This window comes from Mangifera indica, chromosome 17 (assembly GCF_011075055.1).
Source record: "Mangifera indica cultivar Alphonso chromosome 17, CATAS_Mindica_2.1, whole genome shotgun sequence".
In the NCBI taxonomy this organism is placed as follows: Eukaryota; Viridiplantae; Streptophyta; class Magnoliopsida; order Sapindales; family Anacardiaceae; genus Mangifera; species Mangifera indica.
In genome coordinates this window covers 5,146,226-5,158,400 of record NC_058153.1, presented here as the reverse complement: position 1 = coordinate 5,158,400, position 12,175 = coordinate 5,146,226, and the positions used below count along the sequence as shown (strand labels likewise).

The following is a 12,175-nucleotide window of genomic DNA, read 5'->3' as shown; positions in this document are numbered from 1 at the left end:
AAAATATAAAAAATTAAATCTTAATACAAATTAATTAATTTTATATAATATAAATTTTAATTTTATGATTTTACTAATAGCATAGACACCAGAAAATCTACAACTAAGTTACACTTCTACTTTCAAAGGCAACTTAATTAACAAGAAAAGTTATCATGCAAGCAATAGTTATTCTTTCCACCACTTGAGGCGGAGCATGGGATTGTGTGGGTCAAAGGCTTCATAGGAGAAAGTGATTGTGTTTAGCACAATCTAAGGGCTATGCACTTTCAAGTAAGAACTAAACACAGATGTTAATTAAGTTGTCACTTGTAAGGGAACTGATTGGTAATTATTTGATTTTAGTAAGTGAAATAGTTTGGAAGTGAGAATCCCCAAAGGTGGTTGTTGAAGAGAAGTTAAAGCTTTGAATGAACCTTCTTCAAATTGAGTGGGTTTCAAGGAAGTAAAGAGGCAAACACATCCATAAGAAAATCTTCAGTGGATTCCAGAAAGAAAGATGAACTCAAAACACAACAAGAAAGAAAACGGAAACCATCTCAAAATTAAGCACATAATTATATCTTATTGCCACGAAATTAGAGCACGCCCACTGTTACGTGGCCAAGAATTCAGCACCCTTATTCTGCAGTTATGACCCTTTTTAATTTCTGTTATGTTATTGCTTTCTGTTGCAGCCATGATCTATGGCCATTTTCAGCATTTTCCCAATTTCGTAGGAGACGTTTTGTTTAGTTATTTTCAGCTTTCAGCATTTTCCCAGTTTCGTAGGAGACGTGTTATTTAGTTATTTTCAGCTTTCTCAAAAACTGTATAAAAAGGAGAGATTAATGAAAAACAGTAGACTAATCTTTCCACCAAAATATACTCTATAATTATTGAATTGTAACCTCCTTGAGAGCTTCTTCACGTCAGGAACCATTCCGCGACGAGGCAGAGGCCGAGTGAGAGCTCACCTTAACCGAGCACCTAACAACATGGTATCAGAGCAGGGATCCGATAATGGCGCCACCCACCGTAATCCATCGAAACAGCCAATGGAGGAAAACCTTTAAGCAACCCAGCAACAAATGATGCAAATGCAGCGTGAGATGCATGAGATGTTTATTCAATTGCAAACACAAATGGATGTGCTGAGTTCAAGAAGAACTGAAATTGGGACATCACAACAACATTCCAATTTTCAGCAAGCACAAGGAACGATCGTACCACGGGTAGTTCGTTTGGATTTTCCACGATATGATGGCACTGAAGACCCCATCACTTGGATCGATCGGGCGGAGCAATTCTTTGCCTTTCACAAGACTCCTCCAAATGAGAAAGTTCCATTAGTCGCATATCACTTAGAAGGAGAAGTACATCTCTGGTTTCAATCCTTCAGAGGAATTCGAGTATGGGTTACTTGGGAGGAGTTCAAGCAAGCGATAAATGAGCGTTACGGACCAACACTTCTGGATGATTTCTACGGAGAGCTCACCAAGCTCACACAGATGGGGTCAATTCGTGAATACCACACTAATTTGATCGGCTTCTTGTAAGAGCTGGTTCGCTAACAGAACAACAACAGATCAACTGCTTCGTCAGCGGCCTTCGAGAGACCATCCGAGCTGATGTGCGGGCTGCAAATCCACAAACTCTCCCACACGCTACTGGTCTTGCACGCCTCTATGAATCCAAATACCAGAATAAAAAAAAACCCACAAACATAGAATCCAAACACATTACTTACAACCAAACCACTCAAAACCTCCAAAAACAAAAACAAATGTCAAGTCAGATACAACACGTTACCAATCCACCAATTAAGCGACTTTCCGCTGAGGAGATCCAGGATCGTCGGCGTCGAAATCTATGCTACAATTGTGATGAAACCTACACCCCAGGGCACCGCTGTAAACGACTATTTCTCATTGATTGCGAACTAGAGGACGAGGAAGATATTGACGTGGGGGAGCAATCTGAAACCAAACTAGAGGTAGCCGAAATCTCCCTTCATGCCATCACTGGGACTATTGCACCACAAATCATGCGGATTCCAGCCAAGATTAAAGGGCGTTCGTTGGTGGTTCTATTGGACATTGGAAGCTCCCATAATTTCCTCAATCGAGCATGGGTGACACGACTTGGGCTGAAAACAGATGAAGGGGCACGACTGAGTGTGATGGTAACTAACGGTGAGAAACTTCCTTGCATGGGTCACCTCCCAAATACCCCAATCGAAATCCAAGAGAATTTATTCCAGGTGGAATTTTTCGTGATCACCTTAGAGGGGTGCGATGCCATGCTGGGAGTACAGTGGCTGACAACTCTTGGACCAATTATCTGGGATTTCACAAGGATGACGGTGGAATTTTAGTGGCAAGGGCGAGCAGTGATTCTCACAGGTGAACGAACCCCGACAGCTCGGGCGATCGACCGACGCCACATGGAGAAGGAACTTCGGGCCAATGGGGGGCGTGGGACCTTGATGCAGCTGATTGCAGGACAAAAAGATGGAGATGAAGAGGAAACAAAGGAAGGGACAATATTGATCTCTGGAACCAAGTGCCAGCACTCAGGTTTGACCCAGATTTTTGAGCAATATTATCAAATTTTTCAGAAGCCCAAAGGCCGTCCCCCAAATCGGACTCGTAGTCATCAAATCAATTTAAAACCAGGAAGTGGTCCTATCTCTGTGAGGCCCTACAGGTACCCATATTGCCAAAAGAAAGAAATAGAAAAGTTGGTGGAAGAAATGCTGGAAAGTGGGATAATCAGACCTAGCACCAGTCCATACTCATCCCCGGTACTACTGGTCAAAAAGAAGGATGGGTCATGACGATTTTGTGTGGATTATAGAGCCCTCAATTTGGCTACTATTAAGGATAAGTTTCCCGTACCGGTGATTGACGAACTACTGGATGAACTATATGGAGCCAAATATTTTTCCAAGATAGACTTGCGAGCTGGGTACCATCAGATACTGATGCATCCTGCAGATGTGGAAAAGACGACATTCCGCACACATGATGGGCACTATGAATTTTTGGTAATGCCTTTTGGACTCTCTAATGCGCCTTCCACTTTTCAGGCATTAATGAATGACATTTTTCGACCTTATTTGCGAAAATTAATCCTAGTTTTTTTTGATGATATCTTGATATATAGCTCCACTTGGGAATCACATTTGCAACATTTGCAAATAGTATTCTCAATTTTAGCTAACCAACAACTTTATGTCAAAGAGGAAAAATGTTGTTTTGGAACCACAGAAGTACAGTATCTGGGACACATTATCAAGGAAGGAGAAGTAAGAATGGAACCAAGCAAAATTGCGACTATAAAAGACTGGCCTAAGCCGAATTCAGTTACTGCACTACGAGGGTTCTTGGGGCTAACGGGGTACTATTGAAAATTTATCAAGGATTACGGAAAGATTGCAGCACCATTAACTGATATGCTGAAAAAGAATAACTTCCAGTGGTCTTCTAAAGCTGAAAGTGCATTTTTGGAAATCAAAAGGGTGATGACACACGGATCGGTATTGGTTTTACCTGACTTCACTAAAACCTTTATTATTGAATGTGATGCCTCTAATTTTGGTGTAGGTGCAGTGCTTACTCAAGAAAAAAAACCAATAGCCTTCTTTAGCCAAGCTCTAAAAGGGAGGAATGCAATTTTATCCACCTATGATAAAGAAATGTTGGCACTAGTGCTTGCACTACAGAAATGGCGACCCTACCTTCTAGGAAGGACATTTGTGGTTCGTACCGACCACAAAAGTCTAGAATATTTATGGAGCCAAAGAATCACCACTCCAGCTCAACAAAGGTGGCTTAGTAAACTCATGGGCTATGACTTTTCCATTGAATACAAGCAAGGGAAAGAGAACTCGGTAGCAGACACTCTCTCCAGAAGAGAAGAACCAACACAAATGATGGCAATATCAGTGTTAGTCCCTATCTGGCTAGAAACCATTCAAGAAGAAAACAAAAGCCACGTAGAGATGCAAAGATTGCATAAATTGTTCCAAGAAGGGGAATTGCTTGGACCATGGGCATGCAAGGATGAAATACTTTTTTACAAAGAACAGATTTACTTGTTACCCTCTTCTCCGTTAATAATGGACGTCATTCAAGGTTTCCATTCTACCACTCACGAAGGGCTCCACAAAACCCTTCAACGCATACGATCCCAATTCTATTGGCAAGGAATGAAGAAACAGGTATTGGAAACCATTAAAGCATGTGATATTTGCCAAAGGAATAAGAGAGAACAAGGCGCACCATCCAGGCTTCTCCAACCATTGCCAACACCCACTATTGTATGGACTGAGGTTTCCATGGATTTCATCACCGACCTTCCAAATTCCAGAGGTAAAACAATAATTATGGTAGTGGTGGATCGATTGTCTAAGATGGCACACTTCATTGCAATGGCAACACCAGTCACTGCAAATAATGTTGCCCAAGCATATTATGAGAATATCTTCAAATTATACGGCGTACCACAGTCCATTGTAAGCGATCGGGACCCCTTATTCACTAGTTCATTCTGGAAAGAATTGTTCCGGCTACAAGGGACAGAGTTTCGTTTCTCTTCATCATATCACCCGCAGACGGACGGACAAACGGAGGTAACAAACCGAACCCTTGAAATGTACTTACGCTGTTTTACTAGAAATCACCCAAAACAATGGACCCGATGGCTACCCTGGACAGAGTTTTGCTACAATACTAGTTGGCATTCTTCCACTGGGTTTACACCGTTTGAGGTGGTTTATGGTCGACCCCCACCAGTCTTGACTTTCTACGAACTCGGAACAGCCAAAGACGTCGAAGTGGACCAAGAGCTACGACAGAGGGATCAAGTCTTACGCCAACTACACCAACAACTTACTAAAACCAAAGAAAGGATGAAGGCAACATATGATCAAGGAAGGAAGGAACGCCACTTTGAAGTAGGAGATTGGGTCTACCTTAAACTACAATCGTACCGACAACATTCCTTGACTGGGGATCGACGACATAAATTATCTGCAAAATACTATGACCCTTACAAGATCATTGAGCGTATCGGGCCAGTGGCCTACAAATTACTCTTACCTGAAGGGAGTAAAGTTCACCCGGTTGTGCACATTTCATTAATCAAGAAGCAGCTCAAGAATCATGTCGTGGTGGAGTCCTTGCCAGAGATTAGTGACGACGCAAACATGAATCACGTTCCTTAACGGCCTTGCGGACAAGACCCTTTTCAAGGGGGATGAAATGTTACGTGGCCAAGAATTCAGCACCCTTATTCTGCAGTTATGACCCTTTTCAATTTCTGTTATGTTATTGCTTTCTGTTGCAGCCATGATCTATGGCATTTTCAGCATTTTCCCAGTTTCGTAGGAGACGTGTTGTTTAGTTATTTTCAGCTTTCAGCATTTTCCCAGTTTCGTAGGAGACGTGTTATTTAGTTATTTTTAGCTTTCTCAAAAACTGTATAAAAAGGAGAGATTAATGAAAAACAATAGACTAATCTTTCCACCAAAATATACTCTATAATTATTGAATTGTAACCTCCTTGAGAGCTTCTTCACGTCAGGAACCATTCCGCGACAAGGCAGAGGCCGAGTGAGAGCTCGCCTGAACCGAGCACCTAACGCCCACTTCAAACTTTTCAAGCAATCTTAACTTCAATAGTCTTCGGCTTCTTCGGCTCGGGAGGCGGCAACTTTTCCACGGTAACAGTCAACACTCCGTCCTGACAAACGGCCGAAATGGCGTTAGTATTTGCATTCTCAGGCAGCACGAACTTCCTCATAAACTTGCCGACCCTCCTCTCCATTCTTACATACTTGGCCCCTTCTTTCTCTTCCTCCCGCTTCCTCTCTCCGCTTATGAGCAACACATTGTCGTCCTCCACCTGCACCTTGATGTCCCCTGACTTCAACCCCGGCATGTCCACTATGAACACGTACGAGTTCGGATACTCCTTCACGTCAACCGGAGTCGCCGCCATTGCCTTGGCGTCCCTGACGTAAGTCCGCATCGGAGCGGTCGACGTCTTGTCGGCGTCATGATCGGCCACGTCCATTATGTGTTGCAGAGTCGTCAAGAGGGGAGCATCAAAACCCATGATCCCGAAATCCATATCGATGAAACAATTGAGTTTGCAGAAAACTTTGTTTTTCTTTTCAGAGAAAATGAAGCTTATGAATTGCTTGTTATGAAATTAGAGGAGGTGGTTTATATATTTATAGGAAGAAATGATGGAAGTTTCTGGACAGAAAAGGACTTTGTTTGGGGGGTTGTGGTGGGTTTCCTAGAGCTTCTAGAGCTGCTGTTTCCGATGTTCTATTTCATTCCAGATTTTTATGGACGGTCAAAAATGACTGAATAGTTTTTTTGTCTCTGGATGTGCGTTGTTTCACTTTTATTAGATATTAATTAAAATAATATTTTTATAATAAATAATTAATAACTTAAATTTTATAGAAATTCAATTAATTAACCAATTGTCAATAGGTTAAAAGATCCATTGCCACCCAAGGTTTAATGTATTTTCAAATGGATATCCATTAATTATGGAACTAGCAAACTCTCACTCATGACTTATTAATTTTATCAGAACTAATTAATATTAAAAGTAAAATTATTATTTTATTAATAATATTAAAACATAAGACAAAATTATTTTTCATTTAAGTTTTAGTTTAATCTCACAAATTCACTTGTAGTAGATAAAAAATTCAAACACCTATCCATTTTTAAACTATCATTAAATTTGTTATAAAATAGAAAAATAAATTCATCATTTAACAATAATATTAAAAAGTAAATAATTTTATCTTATTTTCCTCCTCAAGTTTTAAAAGTTAATATTTAACCCTCCTATTTAGACTTTAAAAAGTAACTTTTTCCCCCTCACATCCCTAATTTTCTCTTCACCCTCCTTCCAACCACCAACTTTTGACAAGGTTGGTTGTTGGACGATGAACGACTCTGTCTTGTTCCTTCGTTGTTAGTTGGCTATTCGTTGGAGAAAGTAGGTAGATTTTAGAGGAAAAAAAGTGAATTTTTCAAAACTTAATTCAAATACAAAAATATTAGTTTTCTAAACTAAGAGAAAAAAATGATATTTAATTTTAATTATTTTATTGTTACTGAAAAATAACGAATTTACTCTTTAACCCTAACAGAAAATTTGTGGGTTTGTTCTAACAGATTAAAACTTGGATGGGTATTTGAGTTTTTCATCTGTTATGAGTACATATTTGTTATTTCAACAAAACTTGGGTGCGAAATTGTCCTTTTCCCTAAAAAATAAAACTTTATCTTATTTTTTTATCCTTCCCCCCTCCAAATTTGAAAAACTGGCATTTTTCTCTTAACCTTAACTTTGAAAAGTTATGTTTTTCACCTACATCTAATTTTCTATCCCTATCATCTATCAGTGATCGCCGTCATCTCTAACCACCATCTCTGCTTGAATTGCCTTCTCCCTCCCCCACTTTCTCTCTCCAACCAACTCTCTCATCCATAATTATGAGTATCTTATGATACATAATACATATTCTACGATATAATATGATACATGTGAAAAACAATACATATCATGATGTTTGTTGAATTAATACAATATAATAGATGTATCATATGATATAATATATATTCAAATACGGATCAACATTTTTTAAAGAAAATGATAATATAATAGAGATGTATATGAGAAATCTTCAAAATTCAAGGGTGTTTGAGATATTTTTCTAAAATGATGAAATGCTAATTAAAGTTTTTATTATATTATTTTAAAAGTCATATCATACAATATGATACGATACATGATTTAGCTATCATGCTTTCGTTTGAATTGTCTTTATCTCAGACGAATTCATCTTTATTTGAGATAAAAGAATCATTTGAGATAAAGACCGTTCATCTTTGGCTCAAATGAAGATGAGTTCAAACAAAAACGAGTCATCTTCGTCTCATACCATTTGTCTTCATCTTAGACAAGCCGACAAAGAGTGCCAAAATCATTTCAAGAGAGAACGTTGATAGTAATGGCGGAGAGGGAAAGACATTGTTGGGAGAGAAAGAGAATCGACCGTTCACTAAAAATTCTTTGAAAAATTGACACCTTAAGGGGGGAAAATATAACTTTTCAAAGTTTAATCTTAAAAGGAAATTGTTAGTTTTTCAAACTAAGAGAAAAAATGAGATAAAGTTTTATTTTGTTAATACTACTGATTAAATAACAATTTTACTCATAATACTAATATATTCTATTAAATTTAACAACTCATGAATAGGAGTTTGACATTTCTATAGGTAACAAGTATTCATTTGAAAATATACTAAACCTTTGGTGAGAATAAGTCTTTTAGTCATTTAATATATTCTAATAAAACCTTAAATTAACTCTTAACCTATTCAATCTCTTACTCTTATGTGAAATATTTTATATTTAAAACATAAATGTAAGTAAGATAAATTGTTATCTCTATGTATTATAATCAATGTTACCTTAAAATTTGAAAACTGATTTTTAGAATGAAGATGTATTGTTATTATGTTGATTTACCTTATGTAAGCAATTGTATTAATATCTAGAGGTTTAGAGATTGTTATATATTTATTAGTAAGTTGTTAAACAATTTCAGGAATTTAAATATGCGTAAATTGTGAAAACCATGTATAAACAAAAAAGAAAACTCATAATTGGAGTTAAATTCCCTACTTGTTGTATTTAATGTGTATGGAGGGTGCAACATTAGATTGGTTGTAATGGCAGGATATAGAATCATTACTGACTACCTAGTGAGCTAATGTTGTTGGATATATAGATTCTGATTTAATAGGTCATTGGATATCCACAAATTTATATTGAGTTATTGATCACATTTGCAGGTAGTGTTTTTTCTTGGCAATCAAGGTTACAAAAATGTGTTACATTATCTACAACTGAGACAAAATTTATTGCAGCAACTGAAACTTGTAAAAAGTTGCTATAGATGAAGAAGTTTTTAGGAGAGCTTAGTTTCCATCAAAAGAGGTATGTTTTATTTTTTGACAACCAAAGTGCTATTCACCTTTCTAAGAACTCTACATTTCATGCAAAATCAAAGCATATTAATGTGAGATATTATCGTATTAGAGATGTACTCAAGAAGAAGTTATTAAGACTAGGTAAAGTACATACCAATGACAACGGTTCAAATAAGCTAACAACCACCACTTTGGTTGTATAAAAGGTTTAACTAATTTAGGATTAATTATTGTTTTAATTCGTGATCAATGTATGTATTTTAGAGAACTTAATTAAAGTTTAGTTATTTAATGCTTGCAAAAGTAAATATGAAATAAAAGAAATCCAAGATGTTAATGAGTCTTAAGTATTAAATAAGGGATCTTAGAGTTTCCAATCAATTTCTAAGAATGAAATTAGCATGAAGAGATATTATGAAGTCTAATCTCTAATTGAGAAGTTTAAGCAAAAGAGGTTCAAACTCTATTAGGATTATGTAAAACTTTTGATCAAAAGAAGAAAATGACATTCACCTCTTCTTCAAATGTAGTTGATAGGCTAATGGATCTAATAATGTGTACAAGGCTAGAATTAGCCTTTGCAATTAAGAGGGGTGAGTAGGTTTATGGGTAACCTAGAAAGGTTGAGAGGCTCTTTAAATGGGTTCAAATACATTAAGAGTACTTGGTCAATTGGTTTGATTTTTAAATAGAAAGCTAAAGGTGTTGAAGGCTGGAAAGATTGCATTGATGTTGATTTATTGGAGGCTTAAATAAAAAGGAAAAAGTGTCTCATATCTCATAAATAAAATATAAGTAAGCAATATATAAGTGTGAGAGATTGAATCGTAATATAAGCCAATTAGTTTTATACAATATACGTTTTAATTTTCACACTTAGAAACTTAAGATATTTTTGGCATAGTATCAGAGCACAAACAAAATGACAGATATAATAGTTTAAAATATTCTTAGATACAAATGATAACACACATAATCAAACGGTGGGTATAACAGTCTAAGTGGTTATTTAATGTATAAGTGTAGGTCTAACAATTTAAAGTGTTCTTAAATACAAGTAACAACGCATCCAATTAAACAATGAGTTTAACAATCTAAATGGTTACTTAGCATATAAGTGTTCATTTCTGACATAGCATGTGACATAATATCAAATTCAAATGGTAGCTCTAACAACTTAAAGTGTTCACTTCTAACATAACATGTGACATAGTATTAAAGCCAAATAACATGTTTAACAGTTTAAAGTGTTTTTAGATACAATTGACAAAAACAATACACCTAGCTAAACGACAACTTTAACAACTTAAAGTAGACTCAATATATTTTCAACATAGAATCAAAGCAAAATGGCAAGAATAATAATTTAAAGTGTTCTTTTCCGACATAGTATTAAAGTCAAATGATAATCTAATAACTTAAAGTGTTCATTTCTGACATAGTATCAAAGTCAAATAGCAGATCTAATAGCTTAAAATGTTCTTGAAAATAAGTGACAATACACCCAATCAAATGATGGATCCAACAGCCTTAGTGGTTATACTTAAATAGCTTAAAATATTATTAGATACAAGTGACAACACATCTAACTAAACGACAAATCTAACAACTTAAGTAATTATACTTGAATAAGGATGTTAAAGACTCAAATAAAAAATAAAGACAATTTTATATCTAATAAATATAATATAAGTACTTAATATATAAGTGTAAGAGATTAGACTTTAACAAAAATTTATTTAATTTTATATAATATAAATTTTAATCTTCACATTTAGACACGATTTTACTGGTCGCATAGATGTCAGGGTATCTACAACTAAGGTACACCTTTACCTTTTAAGGCAACTTAATTAACTATAAAGTTAATTTGCAAGCAATAGTTGATCTTTCCACCACTTGAGGCAAAACAAGTTGCAATTGAGAGGCTATAAAAGAGATTGTGTGGCTTAAAAGCTTCACTTTACCTTTTAAGGCAACTTAATTAACTATAAAGTTAATTTGCAAGCAATAGTTGATCTTTCCACCACTTTAGGCAAAGCAAGTTGCAATTGAGAGCTATAAAAGAGATTGTGTGGCTTAAAAGCTTCACAAGGGAGAAAGTGACCTTGTTTAGTACAATCAAAGGGCTATGCACTTTAAGTACGAAACTGAACACATTGACGTTAATTAAGTTCACTTGTGAGGGAACTGACTGGGAATTAATTGATTTTAGTTAAGTGAAATAATTGGAAGTGAGAATCCACAATGGTGGTTACTGAAGAGAACTCGAAGCTTTGAATGAACCTTCTTCAAATTGAGTGGGTTTCAAGGAAGTAAAGAGGCAAACTTGGAAGCAGAAAAGTTCTATAAAAGAATTATTCCAAAATAAAGGCTTCATTGATAATATTTACTACACACATCCATAAGAAAACCCTCACTGGATTCCAAGAGAATCATGAACTCAAAACACAAGAAGAAAAAAAACGGAAGCATCACAAAATTAAGCACATGATTATATGTTATTGCCATGAAATTAAAGCACGCCCACTTCAAAATCTTCAAGCAATCTTAACTTCAATAGTCTTCGGCTTCTTCGGTTCGGGAGGCGGCAACTTTTCCACGGTAACAGTCAACACTCCGTCCTGACAAACGGCCTCAATAGCGTTAGTATTAGCATTCTCAGGCAGCACGAACTTCCTCATAAACTTGCCGACCCTCCTCTCCATTCTCACATACTTAGCCCCTTCTTTCTCTTCCTCCCGTTTCCTCTCTCCGCTTATGAGCAGCACATTGTCGTCCTCCACATGCACCTTGATGTCTCCTGACTTCAACCCCGGCATGTCCACTATGAACACGTACGAGTTCGGATACTCCTTCACGTCAGCCGGAGTCGCCGCCATTGCCTTGGCATCCCTCACGTAGGTCCGCGTCGGAGCGTTGGACGACTTGTCGGCGTCATGATCGGCCACGTCCATGTGTTGCAGAGTCGTCAAGATGGGAGCATCGAAACCCCTGATCCTGAAATCCATATCGATGAAACAATTGAGTTTGTAGAAACTTTTGTTTTTCTTTTCAGAGAAAATGCAGCTTATGAATTGCTTGTGATGAAATTGAAGGAGGTGGTTTGTATATTTATAAGAAGAAATGATGGAAGTTTCTGGAAAGAAATGGACTTTCGG

The 12,175-nt window shown here is 36.6% G+C and overlaps 2 protein-coding genes across 2 annotated transcripts; both read right to left on the bottom strand.

Moving 5' to 3' along the window:
- Window positions 1–466: 466 nt before the first annotated feature.
- LOC123200172 (17.1 kDa class II heat shock protein-like) lies at window positions 467–6,212 on the bottom strand. The gene is made up of 2 exons (XM_044615315.1): window positions 5,635–6,212; window positions 467–594 (listed from the first exon to the last, which is right to left on the bottom strand). The coding sequence occupies exon 1, from the start codon at window positions 6,115–6,117 to the stop codon at window positions 5,644–5,646; it is 474 nt and encodes a 157-aa protein (XP_044471250.1). The 5' UTR covers window positions 6,118–6,212; the 3' UTR covers window positions 467–594; window positions 5,635–5,643.
- Window positions 6,213–11,285: 5,073 nt separating this feature from the next.
- On the bottom strand, window positions 11,286–12,175 carry LOC123200930 (17.3 kDa class II heat shock protein-like). Its single transcript, XM_044616317.1, has one exon. The coding sequence runs from the start codon at window positions 12,023–12,025 to the stop codon at window positions 11,555–11,557; it is 471 nt and encodes a 156-aa protein (XP_044472252.1). The 5' UTR covers window positions 12,026–12,175; the 3' UTR covers window positions 11,286–11,554.